The sequence below is a fragment of the Lithobates pipiens genome, unplaced genomic scaffold (assembly GCF_037356315.1).
Source record: "Lithobates pipiens isolate NorthernLeopardFrog02 unplaced genomic scaffold, aLitPip1_a1.2 Scaffold_18, whole genome shotgun sequence".
NCBI classification, from domain to species: domain Eukaryota; kingdom Metazoa; phylum Chordata; class Amphibia; order Anura; family Ranidae; genus Lithobates; species Lithobates pipiens.
Window position 1 is genome coordinate 296,745,365 of NW_027507758.1, and position 17,434 is coordinate 296,762,798.

General features: G+C 39.9%; 1 protein-coding gene across 4 annotated transcripts in view; it reads right to left on the minus strand.

Annotated features, from left to right (window-relative positions):
* Positions 1-17,434, minus strand: part of SOBP (sine oculis binding protein homolog) — a 268,830-nt gene that overhangs the window by 30,083 nt on the left and 221,313 nt on the right. For all 4 annotated transcript variants that reach the window (XM_077487161.1, XM_077487163.1, XM_077487164.1 and 1 more), the window contains one exon: positions 375-2,320. In XM_077487161.1, coding sequence (XP_077343287.1) covers positions 377-2,320 — 1,944 coding nt within the window. In that variant the 3' untranslated portion in view covers positions 375-376. The remainder of the gene's footprint in view (positions 1-374; positions 2,321-17,434) is intronic.

The following is a 17,434-nucleotide window of genomic DNA, read 5'->3' on the forward strand; positions in this document are numbered from 1 at the left end:
GGGTGTACTTATTTTTGTGAAATATTGTATTAATACAATCAATGTATATCTAAAATGTCTGCCATGTTTATTTTTGGTGCATATACTGTAAAATGGTCCTAGTGAGTCTGTAAGGAGCCATTAAGACCAATATGTGTTGTTGTTTACTATGAGTGAACCTGACAGAGACCATCTTGAGGACTTTTTACAGGGAGAGGTAGTGAAGCTAAAAATCCATACTGATCACACAGTGTAAATCATTTGTTCTGCAGCACCTTTACATACAGTATTGCTAAACATCTGCCAATTCCTGACATGAATTTGCACTATATAATTGTGCCTATTGGATTGAGCATAACTCATGGTTTTATTGACAAAACAATATTGACACAAACCTTCATTTATTTTGATTTCGAATACGGAGGCACCTCCTTTTCAGTGGTGGCTCCATGTCTTCTGTCCCTGTGGAGAGTATTGGAGCTGAGATTATACAAGGGGTCATCGCAGTTTTTTCTGCTGGTTTTGGCACAGGCTGGATAACACAACCTGTTTTAGGCAACATCCTCAAAGCATAAGCATGGTCCTCATCAGCTGGGTTATTTAGATTAGGATCTTGTTTGTCCCCAGGTATTAGGGACTCATCCACAAGATTCTTCTTGCTGGTTTCTAGCTCTGAGTGGCAATTTGATGCACAGTTGTTTTCTTTAACAGATTCCAATTCACTTACTACTGGCTCCTTTTCTAACAATGTCTTCCTTTGCTCATGTAATTTCTCAGAGTTTTTAGAACCCTCTGTGTTCTTTGCACCATTTACAATGACATTACAAACTGCTGCACTGGTTTCCAGTCCTGGAGTGCTGGGGGCCCGTGACACTGTACCACAAAAATCAGAGTCACTGGAGGGATATACTTTTGTCTCCAAAGTACTATTCTCCATACAGTCACTACAATTGGTTCTATCTGAATTACTGAAAGATAAGTTTACAACACTGTTAGGTTCAGATTCAAGTTTGAATGGAGAACTAAGAGCTCTATGTATGACATTGTGAAGTCTAGATCTGTGTGCCATAGTTAAATCTATGACTCCATCTTGTGGGACCTGAAGTGTATTAGTGACATTAATTTTACTGTTTTCTGGGCTTGCTGTCCTCACTGTTAAATCTACCACTTCAGTTTTCGTTTGTTCCTGAACAACTGTAGCCTGGTGAGATGACTGCCCTGAACCACCAGGAGATGAATCAGAAGGCTTTAAGGACCTTTGTTTGGAATCCCTTGGGGACAAAGAATTATCCTTTGGCTTTGCACCTGGTGCATCACTTGATGAACTTGGAATGATGCTTTCACCATTGCTGGAGAAGTCATTTGGAGGTTTGGAATCCACCACTTGAGGAATAGGTATGGGAATTGGTATTGGAACAGGTAAAGGAACAATAACAGGATATGGCACTAAAAGAGTTGGTGGCGGCACTAAAGGTGCAAGAGATGGCAAACCAAAATTTACCATTTGTGGCATATGTATGGGACCATTTGGCATCATGCCCATGTGAGGGAAAGGAAGACTAGGTAGAGGGCCACCAGGTGGATGTGGTGGAAGCAATCCTGGTGGGTTGCCTGGCATTGTAGGTGTATTTGGTGGATAATTATGAGGTGATAACATTGGTCTATGCATAGGACTAGAAGTAGGACCTAAAACTCTGGAACCACCTGGAGGTGGACCCATACCAGGGATTAATGAACTGGGCAAAGGGCTGTTAGGGCCTGAACCATGGGGACCTCGTAAAAAGGGTGGGCGTATTTGCTGTATTATTTGCTGTTCCATAAATATGGGCAGAGGAACCGGTCCCCTGTTAGTCATAATCATGGGAGGACTCCTTGGTGGTACGCCCATGGGAGGCACAATACTGGCAGGTGGTGGGACAGGAACTGGTGCAATATTTGGACTGTCATTCATGGGAATGGATTTGGGAACTGGTGTGGGAATTTTTGTTGAAGAACTGTTGGCATCAGATGGGGAGGCATTGGTAGAGGCTGATGATCCAGGACCTTGTACTTGGCCAGCTGCAGACGCTGGGGATGGAACCTTTCTACGAGCATCTGTCAACGATATATTCCAGGAATCTGGAGTTAGCAGCTGTACCCCTGTGCCTTCTGATTTACTGTCAGCTGGGGGATGTAATGTGTTGCACAGTCCAGCTGGAAGGTTGGCTTGTGTTTCTTTGTAAAAAATATCCATTTTGTATTGATTTAGACATTTTGCGCTGCAGAACTGCAGCCTTCGTTCCCCATCTCCAAAGTCAAGATATTCTTTAGTATGCCGTATATGTTTACACCAATCGCATACCTAAAATGAAAAATTTGAAATTTAGCAAGTGTAGGTAAATTGATTGTAAAAAAATAAAACCTTCCTAAATGTCCTGATAAATGCTCACTTCCTTTGTATGTCATTTATGCGTGTCTCTCTCAAAATCACCAGAGGTTACTTGAAAATGTATAATAATTGTTTTGCACAATACATGACCTGTTTAAGGTGCTAAAATACTGGCTCTGATACTTTACTCACGGAATTTTGATCATAGTCGACAAATGGCTTGGTTAATACATTGTTTATCCTAAACAGGTTTATTACTGGCATATTGTTTTTCCACGTACTAAAAATATCTACAAAACTCTACACCCAAAATATCTTCAAATTATTGTTTTATTTATTTTGTAAAAAGAGAAGAACAATTGTATAAATCCGGTTTAATTTTGAAAAAGAAATTATATCAATCTGCTCTGCAACAAAAATGTATTTTTATATATATTCTTTTAGATTTTCTTATTTTTAAAACATTTTTTATTCGTTAGCTTAATTTATATCTAAATTAGTCCACCTTTTAGTCCTTTGAAGAGACAGCACAGGGGAACTTGGACAAGCTACACAATTGTATTGTTTTTAAAGAAAGTTATAGCATTTCTATCCCATGCTATAACGTTTTAGTTCAGTTGTTCTCTCCCAAGTCCGCGGAATGGGAAAGCGTAAACCCAATTTATACATTTGTTCAGATGATGTAAGGCAAAAAAGCTTAAAAAAATTATCAAACATAAGAACTGTTATACAGGGCTACCTAACTATGCTATTTTGTTGAAATATCATATACATTTCTACTATGTTTTCCTTAAAGTGTATGTAAACCTTAGCAATAAACTTCTCCTATTTGCTCACTTTTGGTCTGTTAGCTTTACCACTAATTCAACAAAATGTGTTATATATGTTTGATAAGTGCAAAAAAATTGTTGAGTCCTCTACTGTACTGAAATCTGAACATCCTGTGCTGCACTGAAATCTGAAGGAGTGTTTTTTGGCCCTGTTCATTTTGTCTTTAACTAAAGAACACCTCCACCTTATGTTATGGAGATGAGAGGGGGAAGTGTTTTGTAATCCAAATCATGACCATGGTGACAAGGGTGTCCCTCAATGGATTAGTACAGTGAATGTGTCACTCTAGGACAGGAATGCACTGTACACACAGTCGGACAGTCCGACAACAAAATCCGTCTGATTTCTTTCGACAGATTTTGGCCCAAACTTGTCTTGCATACACACGGTTGCACAAAGTTGTTGGAAAATACAATCGTACAACATGTATAAAGGGACTATAAACGGGCCAGTAGCCATTAGCTTTTGTCTCGTAATTTATTCTGAGCATGCATGGCACTTTGTCCGTCTGAATTGTCTACACTCGATCAGAATTTAAACGATCGGATTTTGTTGTCGGAAAAAATTTAGATCCTGCTCTCAAACTTTGTGTCGGAAAGTCAGATGGAGCCCACACACGATCGGATTTTCCGACAACAAGATCCGATCTCACATTTTCCGTCGGAAAGTCCTACCGTGTGTACAGGGCAGAAGTATTCTACTGGCTGGATCACTAGGCAAAAAAAAAAGGGAGAAAAAACTCAATAAACAAAAAACAAATATAATACAGCCACTATACCTAAGTACTTGTAAGATTCAATATATCAAATTTTGTTTTGGTGTTTATGAACATGATAATAAACCTGCCATTAACGAAAATGGGGGGGGGGGGGGGCGTCTCCATGTCTCTCTCAACACAGGTTATCTACAGGTTTCCATAGCGTTCTCAGGACAATTTAGGTGTAAAAAAATGATTCTAATATGTTAAGAGATATCATAAATAACAATATATTCTAAAACAAAATAACAATAACTATTTAATTATATCTTGTAATGCCTTCACTTTCTAATGTAGTTCTTGTTAAAACAATGTTCAAAAATAATAGACATTTCCAATTTTAAAATGTATCACAGCCTAATTTTTAAACCATCATTTCAAGCTTCCCATTCATTGCTTTTGAAAGATTATTATGATTTCATTAACACATTAATTCCTCAACACCATCCGTTCTCGCAGATGGCTAAGACATGATCTACAATTCAAATACGACTCTTGTTTGCACTAATGCCTTTCCTTCGTATGGCATTTTGAACAAGAATTAATACGGGTGCTCTTGCCATTGCTATAAACAGATAAACAGATGTCAGCAGTTCTCCTAATGCCTTAATTTTTGGACAGGATTTAAAAAAAAAAAGATTCTTCAAGCATGCATGATTTTAATGCGTATATTTACATTTCCAATGATTTACAGATGAATTTACTGCCAAAATGATGTATTTGCGTATTAAATATACAGTGTATATAGAGAGAGAGGGAGAGAAATAAACAAAATCTTGCTAGACATCTTCAGAATTTTAAGAAAATGGTGCATGACCAGTAATTGCTAACACTAAAAACAGAAAAGTACTTAGTATTATTAGAGATAATCATATACATAAAAATATGACCAATTACATTGTAAACGTCCCCATTTAACAAGAAAGCTACCTTCAAGTACAATCCTATGAGCCACATAGTCCTACTGTTTACAGCTCTGTAATTCCAAGGTTACTGAAAATCCCTGCAGAAGTCAATGAGCATGGTTTCTGTTTTTGTGAAGGCAGTTATAGCCATTGGCTGCCTTCAAAGTGCCAATTTAATTTTTATTTTGCTCTTTCCTTTGGAAGGGGTTGAGACTTTGGTTAGGTATAAGATTTGGTTAAGATCAAAGCGGTGTTCTGCCTGGGGAAAAAAAATTAAAAGTCAGCAGCTACGAAACAATTGGCTGGGGTGCCGACATCGCAAGCTCCCTGGACAGGTAATTGTCCTTATAGTAAAAGTCAGTAGCTGCTGACTTTTACTATAGGGATACTTACCTGTCCAGGGAGCTTGCGATGTCAGCACCCGAGCCGATTATTTCAGATCAGCTGTCAAGTGCTGCCACCGCCATTCGTCGTAAGACTTTACAGCCACTCTCCTACTGCGCATGCGCCCAGCAGCAGAGGATGGGGGAGGGGGTCGAACTTTCAAGGGATGGATCTGTTGCTGATCACATACCTAGTACATGATCTGACACTTCTGGGTCTGGGGCGCGTGCACGTGCCGACCGTGACCTGCTATGATTGGACACAGCGGGAGCCAATCAGTGGGTCTGGTGGAAACACCGATCGTTCCGGAGATCAGTAGAATGGTGGTCTGCCTGTGTAAACAAGGCAGATCGCTGTTCTTTGAGAAGGGAGATCCTGTGTTTTTCCTGCGCAGGAACACGGATCTCTGCTTTCTTACAGTAAATGCACATCCTCCGCAGTTAGAAAACACTCCCAGAGAACACAGTTAACCCTGATGTTAACCACTTCCCTGCCAGTGTCATTAGTACAGTGACAGTGTTTAGCACTGAGCACTGTATTGGTGTCACTGGTCCCCAAAAAGTGTCACTTTGCGTCAGATTTGTCCACCGCATTGTCGCAGTTCCGCAAAAAAACGCTGATCGACGCCACTACTTCTAAAAAAAAAATCCATAAATCTATCCTATAGTTTGTAGATGCTATTACTTTTGCACAAACCAATCAATATACACTTATTGCAATTTTATTTACCAAAAATATGTAGCAGAATACATATTGGCCTAAATTGATGAAGAAATGTGATTTAAAAAAAAAAAAAAAAGATTGGATATGTTTTATAGCAGAAAGTAAAAATGCAATTGTCTTACAGGGTAAAGTTTTTTTTTTTCTTACTGCAGCAGTTTACAACTGCTTTAATTGTTGACTGGCCCATAATGAAAATACATGATTACTTTGACGTTTAATAATGCTATTATGGAAGCAGCGTACTGCCATAACCCTGGTATAATTTTTTATTATGTCTGGTTCTCTGTAAGATAAAAGTGGTCCTAGCCCATCCCCCCGCTGCTTCTCAGTCATTCCCAGGTTTACCTGACCCATCAATAAAGCCCGGGAGCAATCCGATGCAGCCGTTTGCTGGGCAGGAAGTGAGGCCAAGATGGCAGCCACTCGTCTTTATGCTCTTAGAGGATCGAATCAATGTCTGACATAACTTCTGGTTCTCGGGCCATAATCTTTTTTTTTTTTTTTAAGTAAAAGTGCAAAAAAAAAGTTTTATTTTATTTTGCTTTTAAAGGTAAATGAGAGATCTGGGGATTTTTCGACCCAGATCTCTCAATAAAGAGGACCTCTCATCCTTTTTCTATTACAAGGGATGTTTACATTCCTTGTAATAGGAATACAAGTGATATAAAAATAAATAAAAAGGGACAGTGTAAAAATAAAAGTCAAATAAATAAGACTTTTTTTTTCAAAGCGCCTCATCCTTCCATGCGCAGAAGCAAACACATACGTAAGTCTCGCCCACACATATATAAACGGTGTTTAACCTCCCTGGCGGTATGATTATTTCAGATTTTAGGTGCTGAAAGCGGTACAATTATTTTGCATGAAAATTTGGCGTTTTATATTGTAGTCCTGTAATTCTTAGGAATAACTCACTTAAATCTGTCCAAACCAGAGTCTAGCAGACATCCCGAGTATGATAAAGTTTGAAAAATGTAATCATAAATTATAATATAATAAATAACTGTAAATAATTATACCAAATAATAATATAACAATAATAAAAAATATTCAATAATGTAATCAAATCAAAAACACTGAAAGTTGCTCAGTTGCAGAATTGTCACTGTCATTACTTTTCAGTATTTGATGACGGATCTCCCCACAAATCACTATTGCTCAATTCTGCGAGTGATTCCAATTTATTAACGCTGTTTTCTAGCTGGTCTAAAACCACTTTTGATGTAAAGGGACAGATTTGGTTGCTATGGACAATCTCCAGTTTCCAGGCAGAAAGAACAGTTTTTATAATATAAAACTACATGCATAGCACTGGGCAGAACACTAGGGACAAAGGGGATGTGAAATAATTACATACAGCAATGTAATCTGTAAGTATGTAATGTGTGTGTTTTACTTTTTGAATTTGGCGCCGTTCTCTGTCCCTGTGTGTGGCAACGCTCGCAGGGAACGGAGCCCGGTGATGTACAGCGGGGGGGGGGCATCACTGGATCCAGGGGACAAGGTAAGTAAGCTCTTCCTAGATCCAGCAATGCGGTCCCGAGTCTGGCTCGGGGTTACCGCAAATGGTACAAAATTTTCACCCCGAGCCAGACTCAGGAATACCGCCAGGGGGGTTAAACCACACATGTGAGGTATTGCTATGATCGTTAACGTGAGAGCAATAATTATAGTGCAAGACGGCCTCTGTACTTTTAAGTAAACTGTAAAAATGTTTAAAGTGTCTCATATGGAGATTTTTAAGTACCATATTTTATCGCCATTCCATGAGTGTGCGCAATTTTAAAGCTTGACATGTTAGGTATCTATTTACTCGGTGAATCATCTTTCACATTATACAAAAAATTGGGGTAACTATTGTGTTTTTTTTTTATTATTATTCATTAAAATATTCTTTCCAAAAAAAAATTGTGTTTGAAAGACTACTGCGCAAATACTGTGTGACATAAAATGTTGCAACAATTGCCATTTTATTCTTTAGGGCAGGGGCCTCCAAACTATGGCCCCCCCAGCTGTTCAGGAACTACAATTCCCATCATGCCTAATCATGTCTGTGAATGTCAGAGTTTTACAATGGGCATGTGTCGTTCTGCAACAGCTGGAGGGCTGTAGTTTGGAGATCCCTGCTTTATGCCGCGTACACACGACCAGACTAGGTCCGACGGTCTTCACGGCAGACTTTCGGCGGAGGTAGGTGGACTTTCTGAATGAACGGACTTGGCTGCACATGACCGGACTAAGTCCGTTCCAACGTCCGTTCGTTTTGAACGTGATGACATAAACGGGACTAAAGAAGGAAGTTCAATAGCCAGTAGCCAATAGCTGTCCTTCCGTCGTATTTGGTCGGTTGGACTAACACACAAACAGTTTGCACGCTAGAAAGCCGAGTCCATCGAACAGATTTGAAACATGTTTTATTTCTAGGTCCGTCTGACTTTTGGGGAAAAAAAGTCTGCTGGAGCCCACACACGATCGAATTGTCCAACGAATTCCGGTCTGCCGGACCAAGTCTGTCGGAAAGTCCGATTGTGCGTATGCAGCATTAGGGTAGCTGCTAAAAAATATATATAACGTTTGTGGGTTATAAGTAATTTTCTAGCAAAAAATACTCATTTAAACTTGTAAACAAAAAGTTCCAGAAAAGGCCTGGTCTTCAAGTGGTTAAACTAAATGAGTTGTTTTACAAGGTGAGGGTTTGCAAACTCTTTAGGAAGAACCTGTCACCTGCATTATGCCTTCACAAAGGGGGCTTTGCAGCCTCTTGCAATAACAATGTAGTTAAGAGAAAATAACATTTTAAAAAAAAATTTAAGAAATGGTTCTGGCAATATTTTTGAAATGTATACCAGCCAAAGATTTAGAAAATCTATAGCGGTAAGTCAGATTTGGAAGAAACATTTTGTTAAAGATTTTAAGTTTGATGATTTTTCAGTCCTCACTTAAGTAGTTTAAAATATCAGGAATTTTAAAGTGATGGGGTATTGAAATGCATGTACATGAGAACTATCCTGTAATAAAAATTCAATACTGCGACTGTATATTTCACATTGCTACATACAGATGAATCTCACTGTAGCTAAGAAATCCCATGATGACAGAAAAAATATTATTGCGGTCCAGCTTCCTGCTATTTATGTATTTGTGGCATTTTGCCAGTCTACTGCTTAAAAACTGAATGGAGTTGAGTTCCTGTCGTTTCTGTGAAACACTGTATGCCAGTAAACCACATGAAAGGTGTGGCATCAGAGGATATGTTAGTCTTTTTGGATATGAAAAACCCAAACCCAAGTCTCTTAAACAGGCAGCTCTGTCAGTGTGTATTTCCTATGGATATTTTTTAATGACATTCCAGACCAAAAGAAAAGATTGACTCACATTTAAACATCTTATATCAGCCATTATTTGCTGATGGTAAATAGATTCTCTGTGTTCTGTGATATGTATGTATAGCATATGATTGTGCCAGTTTTGCCTGCCCACCCAAAAACACATTTCAGCCTCAAGAGTGCCATGTATAGTAAACTTTGGCTGAACCAACGAGATGACTGCTGCACTATTTTTCCTAACAGATATATACTTATAAACATTTGCATGCTACAAGGATGTAGGTACCACACCGACCCTGATATGTTTGCCTTTGTATTGATGTAATCTCTGCTGAAAATGTCCAACCTGGCCAATAAATATTTTTCCCAAGATAGTGTGCACCAAGGATATTTGCTTATCCACAATGGACCTATGTACTAAAAATCCCTGTTTTTCATTGCATAAAAAGGGTGTATAGCAGTGTGCAAAGGATTCATCCAGAATTTGTAGAGTTAATATGTGGTTTAGCACCTGATATTTTAACCACTTCAGCTCCGGAAGATTTACCCCCTTCATGACCATGCCATTATTTGTGATACAGCACTGCAATATTTTAACTGACAATTGTGCGGTCATATGACACTGTACCCAAATGATGTCCATTTTCCCCAAAAATAGAGCTTTCTTTTGGTGTTATTTGATCACCTCTGCGGTTTTAATTTTTTGCGCTATAAACAAAAAAAAAACTATTTTGAAAAAAAAACAAAATTTTTTTACTTTCTGCTATAAAACAAACCCAATAACAAAAATGTTAAAATCAAATTTCTTCATCAGTTTAGGCCAATATACACTCTGCTACATGTTTTTGATAAAAAAAAATTCCATTAAGCATATATTGATTGATTTGCACAAAAATTATAGCGACTACAAACTATGGGATATTTTTATGGATTTTTTTTTTATACTAGTAATGGCGGCGATCAGCGGCTTATAGCGGGACCGTGACATTGCGGTGGACAAAATCGAACATTAAGTGAAACTTTTAGGGAACCAGGGACACCAATACAGTGATCAGTGCTAAAAAATATGCACTATCATTGTACTAATGACATCAGGGGCAATCAAAGGGGGTAAATGTGGGTTAAATATAACTTTGTGGGAGGTGCTTGTACCATAGGAAGACAGAGATTCATGTTCCTGCTTAGCAGAAACACAGGATCTCTGTCTTCCCTTGTAACAGAACGATCTGCCTTGTTTATATAGGGAGACCACTGTTCTGCCTCTGTCAATGATTGGCTGGTCCCAGCGGACATTGTGTGCGTCGCAAACCCGGAAGTGGAGATCACATACAAGTACTTGATTTTGCCTGCAGGAGCTACCACCCTGCAGTACATATATGGATTTAAGCACAGCTATATCTTTTCTCCGTTGTAACGCAGGTCAGTGACCAGACCTGAACCTCGGGTCTTTATGCCCCATGTTGGCATGGTGTTCACCTTAGCATTTGCATTGGCAAAGCAGTGTAGGACTGGCCATAAGAGGGATTACTTTGACACAGTTGGCCGGCTTAAAGTGGAAATAAAGTTATTTTTTAAACAAATGGCTGACTGGCAGGATATTTATGACAGAAGAGCCCCTTTTAGTCTCTTCAGCCATAAATGCATCCTTCTGCCTGTCATCTGTCATGTTCACTGAGCCTGTGCATGCGCAGTTCAGCTCAGCAAACATTTACAGCCCAGATCAGCCCCTGATCAGTTCCGCGGATCTGGCCTATCAAGTGGCCGAAGGCACAGGACCCTGAAGGAAGACCAGGCAAAGATGGAAGCACTGGGGACCTGCCAGATTGGTCCTAGCGCTGCGCTGGAGGACACCATATGACAGGTAAGTCTGTCATAATGTACTAATATGCTGTGCATACTAGCACATTATGGCATAACTCACCTGGGGGGGCCTAAAAAAAAAAAATTATAAAAAATAATGATATATATATATATATATATATATATATATATATATATATATATATATATATAAGAAAATTCTAGCGGACTTTACTTCCGTTTTAAGCATGTATTGCAATATGTGTGTACTAAACATCCCTATTTTTCATTGCATAGTTTGCTGGAAAGGTCGTATAGCAGTGTGCAGAGGATCCACCCAGAATTTTTATCCACAATGGTCATGACAGATCCAAACAACAAGCACCTACATGCAAATAAGTGCCATTTAGCCCCCATTTTTAATTCTAGGTATATATATATATATATATATATATATATATATATATATATATATATATAAAATGATACAGCATACACCATTTACAAACCTTTCCACTACTTCTTAATGATAGTATGATGTTATAAATTTTGTTTTGTTAACCATGCACTGTAAATAAAATGCAAAAGCACATGACAGCATGGTATAGTAGAACAAGGCAACAAGCCATAATATTTTATACATATTAATATGCACATCTCAGTATTTGTCCTGTTGCATAGCTGACACAGACATAATCGCATTAATGATGAAGAAAGTGTCGAGGTAGGTTCTACTTCTAGCCTGAATTAAGTTTTTGCCTTAGGCATACCTTACAGTCAGTTCCACTCTAACAGCAACAGGCTCCAGCTGAAACACCCATATTCACTTCCAAGCTACATAAAATTTACAATGACCAGACATGGGACAGAAGGCACTTAACTGTTAAATTTACAAATTACGATTATGCTACAAATAGTGCAATAGATGTTGCAGTTTAATTGTTCTGCTCCTGTATGAGTATCAAAATAATGAAGTATTACAGTAACTCTTTAAAAATAATGACAGACAATTTTAGAAAATGTAATCATACTTTAGGAAGTATATGGTATGATGGAAAGAATTACATTTTACACAAACACCCATCCAAGGCAAAATCATTAAGCCCTGACTCAAAGTATTGTAACTGTGGAATCTGCAAGGCACATTCAAGGGCCAGACGGTAAAGAGAAAAGCTAACCTTTAAGCCCAACTCCAGGCTTTTGGGTAGGATATGGTTCTTTATCTGGTTTACAAAAAAAAGTAAGCTCTGGCTGCAATTGTGTCCCATCATTGGCGTCATTGGGCCTCTTTTAGTGCCATTGGGAGAAATTATGCCCTATAATTGGTCTCATTGGGAGGAATTGTGTCCTATCATTGGAGTCATTAGGAAGAATTGTGTTCCATCATTGGAGTCATTGAGCCAAATTGTTGGTGTCATTGGGAGAAATGATGTCCTATCATTGGTGTCATTAGGAGGATTCTTGCACCTTCAGTGGATTTATGCCCCATTGTTCCATTGTTGGTATCAGTGGATAACATTTTGCCCCAAGGACCAGAAAAAAAGCAAGCAAAGGGTCGCATCTGGCTCTTGGGCCACAGTTTGGGGCCCACTGCTCTAGTTGAAACCTACAAATCTCTACAAAAGGAATATTTTTTATTGTAGCTGACCAAATGGTTTCATTATAAATTCAGCACAGATACTGAAGATTTTTATTTTGTCTTCCTGTTTTTTTTAACTGCCTCCTACCTGAGTGTTTGAAGCCCACTAAGCAGTGATGTACCCTAAGCACATTTTATTTTGGAATAACTAACAATCTTTACTTTGAAATTGAACATACAATATTTCCAATTGTCAGGAAAATGTAGAGAATATTGAGGTTTTGGCCAGTCTTCAGCCTTAGTGGAGTTGATACACGATGCAATGCAGCCAGTCAATGCTTTGCTATGTGTCAACATAACTCAGTGGGGAAAAGATGGACATGGAATTTCCAGCTATCAGAAAGGGTACATGTTGTGAGATGCTCTATTCCTTGGAAAGTACGTCAAAGCGTTTAAAAGTATTTATTGGTTAACAGCACCTTCTTGACTGTTGGTAATGGAACACCTGCATACAGTAAAATGTCGGTATTGAACTTCCCCTGCCAGTCTATACGTTTATTTATTTCCCTAGCCATGTCTGTTAAAATTTTGAGTGACAAGTGAAAAACATGTGAATTAATGCTGAGACCCATTTCCTCCGGTTTATATACCAGACCTAGCACTACGGGGAGTTCTGCTCTCTCTTGTTGTAGATCCCCTCCATCCTGCCCATTAGCTCCCTCAGAGCATGTACATTTTGAGAAGTAAAAAGGCCATTCACCCAGTAATAAACAAATGGGAAAAATAACCATCAGAACCCTGAAGCTAAGAAAGCACTTTGTATCCTCCTGACTTGAAATCTCGCCTGACAGGCCATTAGCACATCCTTTCTGAATTGTACCAGAAAGAGCCCCTGTGGATTAAACTGATCTCTGCGGGAAAACAGAAGCAAGTTTACAGTGCAAGTTACATCTCAAAACCTTGCTTTTACTTCATCATTAAGGTCAAAATGAGCATATACTGAATCCTGTACTTGCCAATCTCCTTAAAGTTGTAGATATGATGCTCTCTCTTCTATAGTGTAAATTAAGGTGTTTCACAATTTAAATGTTTTGTAAGTCACAGTAGTACCGGTATATAAAGGAAACCAGTTCTAGGGTTGTAACAATAGCTGGTGATCTAGCAGGTTTTAGTGTCAGGGTTTATAGAAGGAGCCTTGGACTGTATTTGGGAGGCTAAAATGCAAGGCATAAGGGTGCATCTCAAGCTGAACAACACAAGTGTACTGGTCACCACAGTCATCGGCATACTGGGACTCTGGGGTCCACAGGGGGAAGGGAAAAAGATGCATTGCATGGCAGAAAATGTGCGTGGCTATTACGCACAGCACTCAAATCATGTATAAACAGAACTCCTTGTACAACAAGCTACAATCCAGACTTATGAAGTTGGCCCCTAATTTTCCTCGATTGATTGGTTTCACTCTGTACGCCAATTTTACTTGTGTTTTTTGTTTTGTTTATGATTAGAGGAACTACCCAGCTACTTACCCTTTCACTGACATCAGGGAGATATTGGGCAGGGTTATGACGCTGACAGCCGAGGGAGCTGTCAATTATAGTCAAGGCCATACACTTCCCACATACACTGCCAACCCCACCCTCCTACTATGTACTGTGTACCCTGAACACATTATTGCACCCCCTGCTGTCTACTAGCAACTAGGAGGTGGAGCTGTTTGATGTATATTGTAAATGTATGGGCTGTACACATACAATAGACATCATACAGTTCCACCACCTAGTTGTTAGGAAACGGTACAGGACAGGACCCTCCCAGGTGCTTTTTAATACATTTTTTGCCTGTATTCTTCGGACCCATTCCCCTGTCCCCTGTGGGTCAGTCCACCCCTGACGATATGTGTGATTTCTCATTAAAGCAGAAGCACAACTTCACTCCCAGAAAGTTGTTCTCTTGTATAGCCAAGCTCTGGTAAGCAAGAGTGAATGGGAGAGTGGTAAAAAAAAATAAAGTACAGACACTTTTACCATTCTTCGTGTGAAGCTTTGTTTTTTTTGTTAGAGGCCCCTAAAGTGATTGAGAAGCTACATGTTTTAAATTAAAATAACAAACATGTTATACTTACCTGCTCTGTGCAATGGTATTGCACATACTGGCCCTGAACCTCCTCAACTGGGAACCTCCTACCAGTGCTCTCTGCTGCTCCTCTTCTCAGAGTGCCCCCATAGCAAGCCACTTTCTATAGGGGCATCAGTGGGGGGCGCATTCCTGAGCTGGGCCGTGTGTATCCATAGACTGGACACTGTGGCTTGTTCCCACCTCCTGCTCCCTCCTCACAGGATTTGACTATCAGAAGCAGGAGCCAATGGCTCGCACTGCTCTTAGTAAGGCTAATAAATGCAGGGAGAGAGCAGAGCAGGGCTGCTGGCAGGGACAGTGCTGGATCAAGAGTGGTGTCAGGTAAGTTTTTTGACATGGGGTTTTGAGGCACAGACTGCCTGTAGAACCTTTTTAAAGAGGGACTGTACTGCGGAAAAAAATATTAAAAGCCAGCAGCTACAAATACTACAGCTGCTGACTTTTAATAAATGGACACTCACCTGTCCCGGGGTCCAGCGATGCCGGCAGCCGAGGCCGATCGATCGCTCGGCTCTCGGCTGCTGCCGCCACCATTCTAGGTGAGGAAATCAGGAAGTGAAGCGAATCGGCTTCACTTCCCGGTTCCCTACTGCGCATGTGCGAGTCGCGCAGCGCAATAGGAATTGTCAGCTCTGTCTCTGAAACCCGTGTTTGTCCCAGCAGACAGCGCGGCAGGACAGGAAATGGCGTAGACTCCCACGGGAGTCTATGCCCGGAAGTGGGTGTAAATACCTGTCTTTGACAGGTATCTGCACCCCCCCTCCCCCCTGAAAGGTGCCAATTGTGGCACCGGAGGGGGGGAGGGTTCCGATCAGCGGAAGTTTCACTTTAGGGTGGAACCCCGCTTTAAGCTAGCCATACACATGGCAATTTATTAGAACAATTCAATGTTTTGAGTCACAAAGCAATCAAGGGCAGAAAATTGTAGTTTTGATCAACTGTAAGAAGACATGATCAAAATTTCCCTTATCAGAGTAATACCTGGCAAAAAATCTCTTTGCTTTTACTAAAATTTACCATAGGTTCTTTTTTTTTATATATATATTTTTTTAATAAACTGTATTACAGCTGTCAATTTATTGCTGATTTTAACTTCATAATCAGCCTAATTTTAGAGGTCAATCAAATGTATGCGTGATTTCTAGTGAATAAAAAGGTTTAATGCTAAGATGTAGTATTTTATGCTGGACATTCACAAAAAGTGATCATTTGGATCAAGGCAAATTACTACCAACAGTTGAAATATTTATAATGTGGAAATTCAAATGTTGGTAAGATGCTTTAATCCATTACATCGATGGAGTTATTGAAAGCTGGTTGAAGGTGACTACAAAATTACCAGTGTTAAAGTGGTTGTAAACCCTTACAAACCACTTTGACCTACAGGTAAGCCTAGATTAAGGCTTACCTGTAGGTCCAAGAAATATCTCCTAAACCTATATGGTTTAGGAGATATTTGCCCGAAAACCGGCACTGCTGTCTACGGTGCATGCGCCGTAGACAGCGGCGCGCAGGCGCACTGAGCGCGGCATTCTCAACGACGGAGCTGCCGCGCGTGTCGGCTCACGTGCATGCACGGGAGTGACGTCATCGCGGCTTCGCTGAATGACAGCGGCGGAGCTGTGAGACCCCACCAAGAAGATGGATGCGGCGGACTATAGGGGACAGCGGCGACTTCACTGGCTCCTGTGTCAGGTAAGTGACACATAATGGACTACTATGTGATGCATAGTAGTCCATTATGCTTTGCCTTTGCAGGGAATGAAAGAGGAAGTAAACTCATCAGGGTTTACTTCCTCTTTAATGGCCAGTATAAAAATGTGCTCTGCTCCCAGGGCTATTATCCTTATAGGACTGCGTACATAAAGACTGGACTTTGTCAACATATACTTAGGCAGGCCCTACATGATTTTTTTTTTCATTCAACCAGTTGGTTGAACGAAATTTTTTTTACAGATTTCCCCATTCACACATTTGATGCTATAGCCAGTTCGTGCGGGAAAACTCGACAGGCTGGTTGTATACAAGTTGATCGATAGCTCGACTTGTGTACAACCAGCTTGCCCATACATGAATAAAAATTCATCTGGTCCCTGCTGAATTGTTGAAATTTTGATCCAAGTATGGCCGACTTAAGTCTGTGTCCACCCTATTATCTCTACACATGTAGAAGAGAATACTTTATTGTCCTGTACTCATCAACCAATTAAAAGCAGTCCCCGGGTTACAAATCAGATAGGGTCTGTAGGTTTGCTCTTAAGTTGAATTTGTATGTAAGGCAGAACAGGTACATTTTTTAAGTGTAACTCCAGCCAAAAAAATATTTTTTACGTTTTTCTGGATAGTACAGAGAAGGGTTAACACCCCTGTAACATTTATTTTGCTGTCTGTGCCCCTGTTCAGAAGATTTTACCTCCCTTTCTGTCCCTGTGACAATTGGGTTTTGAAAATTTTGGGTTGTTGTATAAACGAGGATTGGTAATAAACTTTCAGTGGAGACACCTTTTTCCTATGATAACTGTTAGCCCTTGTACACACGGTTGGAGATTCCAACGGAATGTGTCCGATCGGACCGTTTTGTCAGATATTCCGACTGTGTGTGGTCTACATCGGACTGTTTCCGTCGGAGTATCCGACGGACCA